The sequence below is a fragment of the Hipposideros armiger genome, unplaced genomic scaffold (assembly GCF_001890085.2).
Source record: "Hipposideros armiger isolate ML-2016 unplaced genomic scaffold, ASM189008v1 scaffold_87, whole genome shotgun sequence".
NCBI lineage: Eukaryota > Metazoa > Chordata > Mammalia > Chiroptera > Hipposideridae > Hipposideros > Hipposideros armiger.
Genome location: NW_017731437.1, coordinates 2,732,293 through 2,745,491, shown reverse-complemented (window position 1 = coordinate 2,745,491; position 13,199 = coordinate 2,732,293). Strand labels below are relative to the sequence as shown.

The 13,199-nt window shown below is 57.6% G+C and overlaps 2 protein-coding genes across 3 annotated transcripts; one reads left to right on the top strand and one right to left on the bottom strand.

The window, feature by feature from the left end:
• The first annotated feature begins 637 nt into the window (after positions 1–637).
• Positions 638–7,963, top strand: TK1 (thymidine kinase 1). The gene is made up of 5 exons (XM_019644416.1): positions 638–675; positions 2,133–2,226; positions 6,461–6,550; positions 6,912–7,031; positions 7,121–7,963. The coding sequence occupies exons 2-5, from the start codon at positions 2,140–2,142 to the stop codon at positions 7,346–7,348; spliced, it is 525 nt and encodes a 174-aa protein (XP_019499961.1). The 5' UTR covers positions 638–675; positions 2,133–2,139; the 3' UTR covers positions 7,349–7,963.
• Positions 7,964–9,033: 1,070 nt separating this feature from the next.
• SYNGR2 (synaptogyrin 2) lies at positions 9,034–12,808 on the bottom strand. 2 transcript variants are annotated; one of them, XM_019644414.1, is made up of 4 exons: positions 12,646–12,803; positions 10,632–10,869; positions 10,176–10,315; positions 9,034–10,073 (listed from the first exon to the last, which is right to left on the bottom strand). In XM_019644414.1, exons 1-4 carry the CDS (start codon positions 12,742–12,744, stop codon positions 9,876–9,878), a joined length of 675 nt encoding a protein of 224 aa, XP_019499959.1. In that variant the 5' UTR covers positions 12,745–12,803; the 3' UTR covers positions 9,034–9,875. The 2 variants fall into 2 exon arrangements, with proteins under 2 accessions (XP_019499959.1, XP_019499960.1); XM_019644415.1 differs by lacking the exon at positions 10,176–10,315 and having other exon boundaries at positions 12,646–12,808.
• Positions 12,809–13,199: the final 391 nt, after the last annotated feature.

The following is a 13,199-nucleotide window of genomic DNA, read 5'->3' as shown; positions in this document are numbered from 1 at the left end:
TTTAGCGGGGATGGTTCATAAGGCTGATGCCTGGCATTGAACGTTCAAATCAGCAAACTTGCCAGGTTGTGTAGCAAGGGGGCCTAGGACTTGGCCTTTCACAGGACTCTAGCCCAGTGGTTCTCAACCAGGGGTGATTTTGCCCCCAAGAGTCCATTTGGCAATGTCTGGCGTTTTTAGCTTTCACAGCTGGAGGAGGGGGTGCACGCTCCTGGCATACAGTGGGTGGAGGCTAGGGACATTGCTGAGCAACCTGCCGTGCAGAGGACATCTCCACGACACACAGTGTCCCAGCCCGGTCGTCAGTGGTGTGTGCCAGCCGAGGGCCGAGGTTGAAAAGCCCTGCTCTGGAATTTACACCTATGCAGAGATGGCAGGCCGGTTTTGTTTAGTCTGCATGTTGGTGTTTATTCAGCTTTTTAGTTGGCTTGTCCTCGCTGACTCCCTTTCATCTCGTGGCCTTCGTGCATGCCCGTTTTGATGTTTATCTGCCTGCACCCTGTGGACATTTCAGTCTGCAACCGGAGGTCAGGGTTAAATTTAGTTCCCCTCCCGCCCCTTCCCTGGCAGCAGATTGGGGCCTGAGACACTCCTTTCTTGGCCCGCCAGACTTGTCCACCTGAGCCGCCAACAGCAAAGCCATGCTGTGCCGCATGCAGGACTGGCGGCTTCAGGGTGGGCGCGCGGGCTTTCTGAAGCCAGGCGGGTGGCGGGGTGGAGAGTGCCGGGGACTTGTTCTTAAGTGTCAGGAATGAGAGTGACGTTTCAGGCCATGCTGTCTGATGCAGGTCCATTTACGCCTCCCAATATGGTGTGCACTGCACAGAACTGGGGCGTATCCGGGGAGGACAATGAAAGCAGAGGAGGAGACACTGCACTGATTAGAAGTTCAGTTTCTGGAGTTGGTCAGAGCAGGGTTAAATCCGACCGCTGGCGGAGTGTCACAAACCCTGTCTAACATGGGCTGTGGGGGCAGTGACCATGACCGAGTACTTGGCAGGAGTGAGAAAGCTCTCGTGACGCTCCCCTGCCAAAGCGGGAATCAGCTTGCTCCCTGCCTGCCCTCTGCTTCTCTCCGTTTTGGGAGGGGAGGAGGAATTTAAAATGCAGGAAGTAATAGGATGATGGCAAGATAATAACTAAGCAGTAAAGTATTTTATTTTTTTTTATAAATACAGCTGCAAGCTGCCGGGCCTTCAGAAAGGCACTCGGCTAGCTCAGAGGAGCAGGCAAAAATGGAAACAGGAGAAAACAACATTGTAGAAAAACATAGAAACTATTTAAAAAGACAGAGGACAGAGAGCAGCATTCCTCTTCAAAACGGCCCTGGCTGTGGGGGCAGGGTGGCGTCCCATGTGTCACTTAATGCGCTGGAACGTTCCCACACACTGCCTTCCGCTTTCAACCTGCTGGGTAGGACTCTCGCCGCAGGACACACGAGGCAGCCGTGTGACAGCGGATTTGAATCCTGCCTCTGCCAGCTAATGGCTCCATGATCTTGGAGAAATCCTTTAATCGGCTGAAGGAGCCATGTGGAGGAAGTTCTTGTAGGTCGTTGCACTGCTGCTGGAGTTCCAGGCTTAGCCCTGCCCGGGCAAGCAGGACTCAGAGTCTGTTGCTAATGGTCTGCCCAGGGCCCTGTCAGCACTCTGCCTTCAGGGGCCCCTTCCTCCATAAAAAGAAAACGATTTAAAACTCCTCTATTTCGTGACTGCACTGGTATGAAGACAAATATAATGCAGGCTGATTTATATTTATTCTTCTGATTTTTAAACAAAATTAAAACATTTCACTGGCCCCTAAAAGTACCGTGGGCCCTGGGTGCTGTGCCTGATGAGGTCACCTTGTCCACCCCGGCCCACTGAACTGCAGAGGAGAGCTTTCTATCCGGCATCGCTAACTTCTAGTCCAAGGTAAAGCGACACAGCTTGTATTGAATAACCAGTTTTCTGAACAAGGGCCTTTCTTCTCCCCAAATGCCTTCCCATGAGCGCCAGCCCCTCAGAGCTCTAGGCAAACGGCAGCCCGCTTTGCCAGTCGGTGAGGGTGGTCACGAGAGCTGTTCTGGCCCCTGCGTTGTGGTTCCTGGTCTCCTGGGTCGCCCTTGCTCATGCTCTGGCCTCTCTCCCCAGGAACACCATGGAGGCGCTGCCAGCCTGCCTGCTCCGGGATGTGGTCCAGGAGGCCCGGGGCGTGGCCGTCATAGGCATCGACGAAGGGCAGTTTGTGAGTTGGCTTGTTCGGGCAAACTCCCCTGTCTGTCCCCCTATTTCATCTTTGTTTTGTTCTCTGGTTTAAGCTGGGTAGCAAATGGTAGGTTGACCAGCAGCTATCCTAGCAGTTCATGCAAAGGCTGCATCGCTCTACTGTTTACCCTCTGGACAGGTCCGCGGTCTGTTGTGTCTCAGAACAGTGTGTCCTGGAAGGTTTTGTTTTCACTTACCCAGCTTTGTATTCCATGTGCCTTCTAAATGCAAGCACTCAAGCCTCTGGTTCACCTCAGCCTGTGAGGTGTTCTGGGTAGTACATCCCAATGTGTGTTTGGTTTTGATGACTCAGTTTTCACTTCTGGGATTTCTGGCTCGTTCTTTTTTTTTTTTTTTTTTGGTGCCTGTTACTCCAATTCACATACACTCATTTGTCTTTAACAATTTACTGTTGGTTTTCTTTTAATTGATGCAGTTCTCTTCCATAGTCATTCTGAAAATCTTCTTTTATGGTCTTTCCAGCCCCCTCAGTTTCTGTTGCTGCTTTGGAGCGCGCCCTCTGGCCCAGTAGGCGGCTTATCTCTTATGGCCTTAGGTTTTCTCCTGTGCTTTGGAACTTTTTGTTTCTGCAAGTTGAATGAATGGAGCTAAAATGTACTCCCAAAGGGGCCTGCTTCAGTGCTTAGTGGTATGGTTATCTCCACCCAGTACATTAGGGTAACGTACCTGCTGTAACAAACCCAAAATGTCAGTAGCTTAATGGGATAGAAGCTTACTCCAAGTCAGTGGTGGGGAGGCCTGCCGACAAGGTCCCTGTCTTCACACGTGGCTTCTAAGATTCCCTGGGTGGCCACATCCAATGGTGGAAACAGGAAACGGTAGGGCCCCCTGTGCGGGAGCCAGGCTAGAAGTGTACGATGCATTGCCTCTGCTGACCTTCCACCCCTGGAAACCGAGCACATGGGCCCCTGAACTGTACAGCTAGTCTCGATCTGTGCCATGGAGGAAGAGGGAATTGCAAATTAAAGATATTTTTTTGTTTGTTTGGTAAGTGGTTAGCGATCTCTGCTCGCCCAGGGCAGAACCAGGCGGCTGGAGCTGTATTCTGATTTTTTTTCTTTTTTTTTTAATGGGGAATTGGGGAAGGGGAACAGCCAAGTTGTTGTCCTTCAATCTTAGTTGTAGAGGGCGCAGCTAGCTCAGTTTCAAGTCCAGTCACCATCTGGCCGCTCGTCAGCAGCTCATGGCTGCTCAGCTCAAGGTGCCGTGTTCAATCTTAGTTGTGGGTGGGCTTAGCCCACCATCCCATGTGGGAGTCGAACCGGAAACCTGTTGTTAGGAGCACAAGCTCTCACCAGCTGAGCCATCCTGCCACCTGTTAGCAGCTCACTGGCCCATGTGGAAATCAAACCGGTGACCCTGTTGCTCAGAGCTTGCGTTTTTAATCTACTGAGCCACTCGGCCGGTCCTCTTCTGATCTTTAAATGAAATTAAAACACTTCATAGGACGCTACAAGGTGCTGTCCTATGTAAATCACAGCCCCACACCTTGTTCCCACGGTGAGGCTGGTAGGTCTCCCACGCCCGAGTGGGGGTGGATCCTTTGGAGTCCCCACCCCACCTTCCTGAGGGTTGGCACGCATGTGCTTCTTCGTGATTCCAGGCGACACAGAGGCTCTTGGGTTGCTTTGTGGAAGTCTTTGGCATTTGGGGAGATGCATCTGAAGACCCCCAGCCGCAAGCAGAGGGTGTAGGCGGTAGGTGGGCACCCTGGCTGCAGAGCACACCAGCCTCGCAGCCGTCACCACTGCGTGTTGGTTAAAGGCTTGGCAGTAGCAGAAGTCATGATTTTAAAAACCTCTTTCCGTGTTTCATCTCTCCTGCACTACACAGTAATAACATGTGTAACCTAGAAAAAGTTAGGATTCCACATGAGAGGAAAGCCCATAGTTGCCTACTGTCGGCGTCTTCTAGCCCGAGACCACCAGGACCGCCCCAGAGATGGATGGGTTGGAAGAACACACTGTGGGACCCGGGGGCATCCCCAAAAAGCTGGAGAGGACTTGTGTTGGGTCACTGGGGAGGGCATTAGAAGCAGGTTTAGCTCTTGATGCATTGTCCTCGGGAAGGGGGGTGACTCTGTGACCAGCATCTTAGGCCTTCTCTCTAGGGAGGGTGGACCAGAGGAGGCTAGAGCCGTGCTTGGTAAAACAGCAGTGGTCACTCCTGGGAGCCAGGAGAGGGGTTTGGTACTTTGTTCACAACTCAGTTTGAGCTCAGACGTGATTATGGAGGGTCTTGTTTTTGTCTTGATCCGTCACAGTCACAGAGCGGCCTTGCCTGGTGTTCACATTCCGTGAAATTAATTATGTTCAGTAGGATAACATCAAGGCCTGGCTGTGAGTGCGAGGCCGGCTTCTGCTGCTGGGGCTGCTTTTCTCTTTTCACTGCCCAGGAAAACAAAACAAAAACCACGCGACGTGGTCTGCGTCCTTCCAGTCTTTGTAGATGCATATTTTGTTATAGATTGGGCTCATATCACACAATGACCATTTCTCCACGTCAGCAAATACCCATCCTTATGAATATGCCATATCTTCCTTAAGCCAACCCCTGTGTGTGGCGTTTAAAGGCTGTGATGGACATCTCGGGCTGCCGTCTGCTGTACTGGGATTTCTCTACCAAGTGGAACTGCTGGTCAAGCAGCCAATCTCATTCATTCATTATTTTCTGAGCTTGTGTCACATGGGAGCAACATTCTAGGTGTTGGGGATACAACCTGAGTCTCCGCCCTTGAGCTCACATCCTCTCAGTTCTGGAAGTCTGTAATGAAGCTGTGGGTGGGGCTGGTAGGGCTGAGGCTGTGAGGGAGGATCTGTTCCAGGCCGCTCCCCAGCTGGGGCTTGTAGACAGCCGTCTCCTCTCTGTGTCTTCACGTTGTCTTCTCTCTGTCCGTGTCTCTGTGCAAATGGCCCCTTCTTATAAGGACCCCAGTCATTGGATCAGGGTTCACCCTCCTGACCTCACTTTAGCTGGATGACCTCTGCCAAGACTATCTCCAAATAAGGTCACATTCTGAGGTATTGGGGGTTAAGGTTTCCAACATATGAATTTGGGGGGGTAAGAGGGGACACAATTCAACACATAACATAACCTACAAAACTAATGGCAATAAATGCCAGTGAGGTGGTTACCAGTGGACATTTGGAAATGCTACAGATGCCTGGGTGGCTCCATCCTTATCGTTGGTGGCTTGGGCACCCCTGCTGGGGCTCAGGGTTCAGTGTTCCTGGGGGGTGGCATGTGAACAGGGGACAAAGCGTTTAGGTGGAGGAACTGGCTCTTTGTATGGGCATCAGTGTTGGGGGAGGGGGGTGAGGACCCTCCTAGCGTCCCTAAACTCTGGTGTGGAAGGGCCTGTGTCCTGACTTATGTCTGTGTGGGTGGTTAGCTGCAGGGGTGCTTCACCCAGGGGGGTTTGCCCTCCGAATGTGGCCACTTACATTGCTCTTGGTTTTTCTAACCACTTTCATGGTCCTGGTCTTGCTAAGTGCTCGGGTCTCAGTGACCTTGTACCCTCAGTAAAGGGGCTGAGTCAGGCCTGAGCGGCTTGGAGAGAGACCCTTTGCCCAAAGTCCCTTCGCCCAACACAAAGACCAATCTAGACAGATAAACACCCTCAACTGAAGGCAATATGATTGACCAATGAAAAGTCACCAAAGGATTGGTTTAAATAGCAGCCTCGCCCTAAAATGAAATTTGGTTTACCAAGTAATGACCTTTCTGCAGGCCCTGTCTTTAGAAGGGCGTGCTGTGTCATCCTGGCATCACATGGTACATTGTGTTAAAAAAGGAATTGGTAAACCCAGAAACAGCCCACCTGCCTACCAGCCAAACAGCATAATTAATTGAGGGCCTTTAATCCTTGACACCAAGGGCCTTTCTTACCGTTTCTTAGGCTCAAGAACATGAAGTCATTGCCAAGGTCACACAGCTAATGGGTCCAACCGAGAGCAGGTTCAAGCGCCAGGCAGCCCTCTGGCCTGAGCATGCACAGCCATGGGCAGTGGGGGCTGAGTGCAGGAACACGCCTCTCCAGGCGGGGGTCCGGGCAGGAGGGTTGGAGACGCTGTTTGTGTCCACGCTGAGCCGGGTGGCTGGAGTTCTCGGGTCCGGCAGCATCTTCTCCGTGGGCTCCCGGAAGCTGCCGCTCCGGGTGGAAGCTCACTCTCTCCTCCGCCCACCCTTTCCAGTTCCCCGACATCGTGGAGTTTAGTGAGAACATGGCCAATGCTGGGAAGACCGTGATTGTGGCCGCACTGGATGGGACCTTCCAGAGAAAGGTAAGGCGCCCGGGCCAGGTCTTGGGATGAGATCCGGGAGAGCGGAAAGGGCCTGGTCAGGCACAGGGCCGTGCACAGAGACGGCCGGCCCAGCCAGCCTTTTCTCCTCCCCAGTGCAGTGCTGCCTGGGTGACGGGGCTTTCGCCAACCCCAGGCACTCAGACCAGCCAGACCCAGCTCCCTGGTTTGCCTGGGAGCGAGTCCATCCCAGACTGGGTGCCCTCTGGCAGAGGGTGGCGCTCAGGGGAAAGCAAGGTCAAGGCAGTTTCCTGGCTTCGGTGCTTGTGAAGCAGAGGGTTTCAGAGACAAACCCGCCTGGCGAGGTGAGTGTGCGCACCTGCTGTCTTTCCCTGGCATGTAGGCTTTCGGGACCATCCTGAACCTGGTGCCCCTGGCGGAGAGCGTGGTGAAGCTGACAGCGGTGTGCATGGAGTGCTTCCGCGAGGCCGCCTACACCAAGCGGCTGGGCACCGAGAAAGAGGTACTGCCACCCGACTTCTCCGAGGGGGCGGGGGCGGTCCGGAGGCGCTGTGTCCGCTCAGTCCGGGCCCTTCGTGTCCCCTGGGCCAGGTCGAGGTGATTGGAGGAGCAGACAAATACCACGCCGTGTGCCGCCTCTGCTACTTCCGGAAGGCCTCAGGGCAGCCGGGGCAGCCCGCCGGACTGGACAGCAAAGAGGAGAAAGAGAACTGCCCGGCGCTGGGAAGGCTGGGGGAGACCAAGCCCGGGGAGGCGGCGGCGGGAACCAGGAAGCCGTTTGGCCCGCACCAGATGCGCCAGTGCAGCCCTGCCAACTGAGGCCTGGGGGAGCCAGCGCCCCCTGGCGGATGCCTGCCCCCTGCACGCTGAGCAGCCTCTCCAGAGGAGGAAGTCCTGGGGGAGGTTTCACTGGCATTTGGAACTTCCAGCAGGGCTGCTGGTCTGCAGTCCCGTTTCCCTCCACCGGCCTTTCTCAGTTCCCTTCCCAGCTGCTGGGCCATCATGACCACCCCAGGCTGGCGCTGGCCACTGCTGACACCACTCCTCCTCAGGGGTGAGGGGCAGGCCACACGCTGTGACATCAGCACTGCCGGCTTCTTCCCGCTCTGTGGCTTTCACCGTTAGGTTTCTGTTCTTACTGGGAAGCACCTCTGGCTTAGCGCCGAGCCACATTCCACGCAAAGGCTCCGTCCCTCTGCCTGGGACAGGCTCCCGGCCTGAGGATGGTGGGACTTGTGCCCTCGACTTGCTTCCCTCTCAGCTGGAAGTCCTGACTGTTCTGGTGATCGCCTTCTCAAGAATTACAGCTTTCTTCACATAGGGGACACCCTGCTGGGGCTCAGATCCCAGGGCTTTGCTTGTCTTTTAAGGGGGGCCTGGGGGCAGGGTCCCTGATTCTTCTGTTGTGAGATTAATAACTAATGTTAAAATGTACTGGTTGTTGGAAGCACATTTCTCTTTAGTGCCTGGGATTCCCTGGGTCGCACTGTAGACACTCCGACGTGATTTGATGGGGATTTCCTTCCTGATCTTTTTCTAGTACCACTGCTCTTAGCCACAACCTTTTAACTGAGAGATGATCGTGACGTGTGTCCTAAGAGGAACATTGGCCTGCTCTTCTGTCCGGGTGGGTTTCAGGACAGAATGGGTGGACACGAGAGCCTGGGGCCCAAATTGGAAAGATGAGGAGGCCGTGGTCGGTGCTGCCAGCTGGGGCTGTGAGGTCAGGTTTTGTTTGTGAAACAGACACTGGACAGTTCAGGAGCCAAGAAAACTAGCTCAGCTGTGGCTCAGGCAGCTCACTGTAGGCAACAGTCTGCTGGGGTGGGGGTGGGGTGGGCCTGGGCTGTCCGTGTGCCCCATGCAGATGGGGTCGGGGTCCCAGGTTACACTGGGGTATAGTACAGCGGTGAGGCTGCAATTCACAGAACGCTATTCGTTTTTACTCAGGATTTTGAAATGATCAGGGCCCACTTTTGACAGCTCCCTGTCATTGCTCAAAAAACGGAAGCCGGGAGCTACTTCAAGGGGCCCTGGCGTCTTCTGAGGGGGTGTGCTCACTCCTCTGGGGCTCGGGGCTCGGTGGCCACGCCTGCTTCTTGCCCTGTCCAAGGAAGGGTTCCAGAGGTGCTCAGCCCTTTCTGCAGGAAGTAGGGGCCCCTCCCAGGGTGTTCCTCCCTCCACTGTGGGGGGCAGGAAGGAAAGGGTTACTGGGGAAGAGGCATTCGGAGAGCCAGCTCCCAGGCGCCCCCACCAAAACGAGCAGGGTGCAGGCGGCCCTGGCAAGGCCGCCCAGAAAGCCCGGCTTGTTTACAGGCTGAGCACAGAGGCTATTTTAAGACGCTGATGGCGGGCACTGTGAGAAATGAGACCCCAGACGGGGAAAGGGCAGCCTGCCACCGCCTTGTTCAAAATGCAAGTTCCATGAAGCCACCCCCAAGGGTGTCCCCCAGAGTGGGACTCCTCCTACCCCCAGGCTGAGGCTCAACCAATGACAGTGGAGATTTATGAATGAGAAAACATTTATTCCATCTTCAAACCAGTCTAACACAACCCAAGGGTGCCCTGTGTCTTCCCCCAAAGCTTTTTAACACACTCAGAACAGCCTGGGGGCTGTGGGTGCACCCCACACCTCCTAACAGTGGCAGGATATATACATAAAGCTGGGTGCTGTCGGGCAAAGCCCCTCCCTGCTGCCAGGGGATGGGAGCACAGAGCAGGAAGTGCTGCCCAGTGTCCCCTGGGGTGGGCACCAGCCCTGCCCCATGGCTACCAGGATGGTGGCCCAGAGGCACTGGCATCGGGTAGTGACTCCAGATCCACGAGTGAGCAGACACGCAGTGAGCACGGGCTGCCTGCTCTAGGGCAGGCGGGGGGCACAACTGAGCCAGGGGCGGGAACAAACCTGAGTGAAGAGGAAGGGCGCCCCAGCCCTGCACCAGCCGCGGAGCAGGTAGAAGACCCCCCAGTCTCATCTTTGGCAGAGAATCCCAAGTCACTGCAGCCACCGTGGCTGGGCCGGGGAGAAGCTAAGGCACTTGGCGAATAGTATGTCAGGCACTTCTGGCTACTCCAGGGGGGTGGGGATCATCACAAGCAATGACAGACGTCTAGCTAAAAACACTTTTCTAAAAAGTGCCCTTGAGGAGGGGTGGGGCAGCCCTTGGGCACGGGCACTTCAGGGCACGGGAGGCAGGGGCTCTCTAGGCTGCGTGTGGCTCTGGCAGGCACCGTTTTGGATGAGACGACCTGGCAACTCCAGGAGGCAAACCTCGTGGGAGGAGTTCAGGATGGAGGGGTGCCCCCCAGGCACCCTCCCTGCGCGCCTTACCATCCCCGCCGCAACTCAGTACACAGGGGGTGGCTGGTAGCCCTCGGTGGTCTCAGCATTCTGGGTAAAGGGCGGCTGTTGGTAGCTGTCCGCAGGCGGGCCTGGGTAGGAGGTGTAGGCCGTGCTGGGGTCTGGAGTGGGGTCCACGTAGTTCTGGATGAAGTCGTCCACCCCGGCCTTGTAGCGCTGGTAGGCCAGAGAGGCCAGCACACCCTGCAGGGAGCGCCGAGGCTGGGTTCCACCACCACCCTGCACCGGAACCCTCCACTACCCTTCACCAAAGCCACCAGGACCCTGGCCACCCGGTCCACCTACCCAGGAGAAGATGGAAAAGAAACTGAAGGTGATGGCTGCGCGGGCTGAGTCGGCTCCCACCAGCACATCTTCCGGCTTGGTGGCCACCCACTGGTTGGTAAGGAAGCAGAAGCCAACGAACCACAGGAAGGTCCAGAGAGCTGGGGAGAGGCCGGGGAGGCCAGGGTTGGCTCCGTGGAGGGGGCAGGGATCTCCCAGAAGCCTCCAGGAGTGTAAAGGGCACTGATGCAGAAGCCAGGGTAGGGACTAGATGCCATCCGAGGAGGCCCGGCTCCCCAGCCCTGCGCTTGCCATTCAACACCAACGGCTTTCAGATGTTCAGAAATCCTGCGTGCAAGCCTGTCTGCGCAAGTCGGGCTGGGGACCCTGTGCCCCCTCCCGCCCCTCCCGAGGGCACTGAGGCCTCCAACTCCTATTCACCTCCCGAGATCAAATGGAGGTGCCCCTGGCAGATACCTGAGAAGAGCAGGTCGCCGATGACCAGGTACTTGCGGTCAGTGGCATTGCTGATCTGGGGGAAATAGGCGTCGACCACAAAGAAGAAGGCACAGGCGAGGAAGGCGAGCACCCCGATGGCACTGCCGTAGCGGCAGGCGTCCTCGTTGCGGTTGAACACACAGTATCTCTGTTTGGAGTCGTGGGTATTGCTGTAGCCCTCGCCAAAGATGCAGGAGAACACTATCAAGGCGAAGACCTGGGGGCAGAGGGGGGAGGTGAGAGGCTACGGGCAAACCCCACAGGGCACACGTAATGGGGAACACTAGCCTCTCCCACTGCCACGGTTCCCCTTGAGGAGGTCGGCATCGAAGCCCCTTCCGAGCTTGGGGAATGGACTGATAACCAAGTTGCTTCCTGGTGCAGAGTCCCTCCATTCTCACTTCTGCCTTCTCCTGGGTCCTCTTCAGATACCAGACCTCAATTGCCATCACAAGGGGCATGGTTGGGAGTTTCTAAACTGGGGACATGTGGGAAAAGCCTGGGGAATCTCCTGGGAGGGGACTTCCCTGCCCCAGCTGACTGTCTGAAGGGGTCATCTGGGTTAGCTTCATGATGGGGATTCAGGGCAATCTGCCCACCCCCACTTTTAATGAGCTTTAAACAAGATAAGCCACAAAATCATAGAAACGTAGGCTTGGCGTCTCACCCTGATCTGCCTGAGACACCACTACAGTGCCCGACCTCTCTGCCTGGACGCCCCAGTAATGGGAGACGCCCCACCTCTTGGGAAAGCCACGCCAGGGCGCTCTGAGCCCCTCCAACGCTTCCCTGCTCCAAGCTGGCCTCCCCAGTTTGGCCAGCTTTCTTCCTATAAGGACTTCCGGCCTCTTCGGCCCCCCCCCCTAAAAGGAAACCCCAGTCTGCCTCCTGCAGAGAGTGGGTCCTGCCCACATAGGCGTGTCTGACCAGCAGGCCTGTGGATACAGCTCTGCACTCGTGGAAGTCCTGGGCTGGGGGTGGAGGGGGGCTCCAGGAGGGGCTCCAGGCCCATGGGAACAGCCTCAAGTCGCCTGGTCCTCTCCCCAAACTCAAGCATCTCCCATCCCCACCCCAAGTCGGCAGATGTAGGGCTGCCTGCACACCTGGCTCCCTCTGGGGACAGGCCCAGGCCTCTGCCCTGCCCTGCCAGGCCTGCCTGCACGAGGCCCTCTCAACAGGCTCCGGAGCTGGCAGTCACAAGCCCCACCCCCAGCAGGAGATGAAGCCGGAACTCCGGGATGCTGGGAGCAGTGTGCCAGGCCCAACTCCTGGCACTACCATCCCGACACATAGGCCATCTGCTCACGGGGTCAGACCCCCCCAGGGAGGGGGTATGGGCACCTCAAAAGGCTGCAGTTCCAGGCAGGTGTGGTGTGGGCACCTGGCAGGCTCGGCCCGCTGCCTCCCACCTTGTCCGACTTTGGATGCCAGTTGTCCAAGAACATGGGACCACCCCCTCCAACCTTCCCACCCCAATAACCTGGTGCTGGAGGGATTGCCTAGTTCACGGGGAGGGGTACATCTTAGGGTCACGCGATTTTGGGTGAGGAAGCAGACCTGTGGGCTGCTCCTGAGTGGGAAGGAGACCGTGTTTCAGGGCCGGGCCGGGCCGTTACACCCACACCCGGCACCCCACGTGGCTTCGGAAAACCCCTTCCGGGTGAATTCCCCCCAAGCTCCAGTCGTGGCGTGCCGGCCACCTGTCCTGGAACTGCCCCAAGTTCCTCCCACTGCCAGCAGGTTGACGGGCCTGCTCCCCATGGCACCTCCCGGCCACCCCGCGCCCAGGCCCGGGGGTGGTGGGGCGCCCGGACCTAGGGGCGGAGCTGGGGTCGGCGAAGTCCCGGGGTTGAGGGGCGGGGGGTGGCGGATCCCGACCCCGCGCGCTGGCCCTACGCTGGCCACCACCTGCTGCGCTGGTAGGCTGCGGCTTCCCCCGCGGGGCCTGGGGCAGAGTCGAGTCCCCGCGGCCCCGGTGGCCCCGCCGACTCACCGCGCACACGGCGCGCACCACCACCTGCGGCTGCGTCAGGTAACGCCGCAGGTCGAAGGAGCCGCCCGCCTTGGCCGCGCCGTAGGCCCCGCTCTCCATGTCGCCGTCGCTGTCGCCTCCGCCGCCGCCGCCGCCGCCGCGGACCGCCGAGGAACCAGCCGGGCGCACCGCCCTGGCCCCGCCCCCTGGGCGTGGCCAGCGGGGCCCCAGGGACCGAGGGCAAAGTGCGGGCGGGAGGCGGGACGCCCCGACGGCAGGGACTGCGTTTCCAGCCGCAGAGACGCGTCCGGCCGCCAAGTGCTCATGGTCCGGTCCCACGGTGGACCGAGGTCTGGGCCCTCGCTACGCAGGCCCGCGGCGCGACCCGAAAGGGACCAGAGGGTCCCCAGGAGAGAGGGACTCAGGGAGAGCTCGGATCTCGGCCCCACCCACCCTTTGCCCCTGCGCTCCCGCCTCCTTCACCAGGAAGCCCCGCCAGACTCCCGCCGGGGCGTCACCTGCTCAGGACCCGGGCTCAATGCACCCCCACTCCTCGCCTCCCCATTCCACTCAGA

What these genes read in the sequence shown, in the direction of transcription:
- TK1 (XM_019644416.1), top strand. Translation starts at nt 2,140, where the DNA reads ATGGAGGCGCTGCCAGCCTGCCTGCTCCGGGATGTGGTCCAGGAGGCC. An exon ending in ATGGGACCTTCCAGAGAAAG is followed by an intron (nt 6,551 to 6,911) that starts GTAAGGCGCCCG and finishes CCTGGCATGTAG; the next exon opens with GCTTTCGGGACCATCCTGAA. An exon ending in GGCTGGGCACCGAGAAAGAG is followed by an intron (nt 7,032 to 7,120) that starts GTACTGCCACCC and finishes CCCCTGGGCCAG; the next exon opens with GTCGAGGTGATTGGAGGAGC.
- SYNGR2 (XM_019644414.1), bottom strand. Translation starts at nt 12,744, where the DNA reads ATGGAGAGCGGGGCCTACGGCGCGGCCAAGGCGGGCGGCTCCTTCGAC. An exon ending in TGGTGCGCGCCGTGTGCGCG is followed by an intron (nt 10,870 to 12,645) that starts GTGAGTCGGCGG and finishes CTCTGCCCCCAG; the next exon opens with GTCTTCGCCTTGATAGTGTT. An exon ending in CGGCGACCTGCTCTTCTCAG is followed by an intron (nt 10,316 to 10,631) that starts GTATCTGCCAGG and finishes GCCTCTCCCCAG; the next exon opens with CTCTCTGGACCTTCCTGTGG.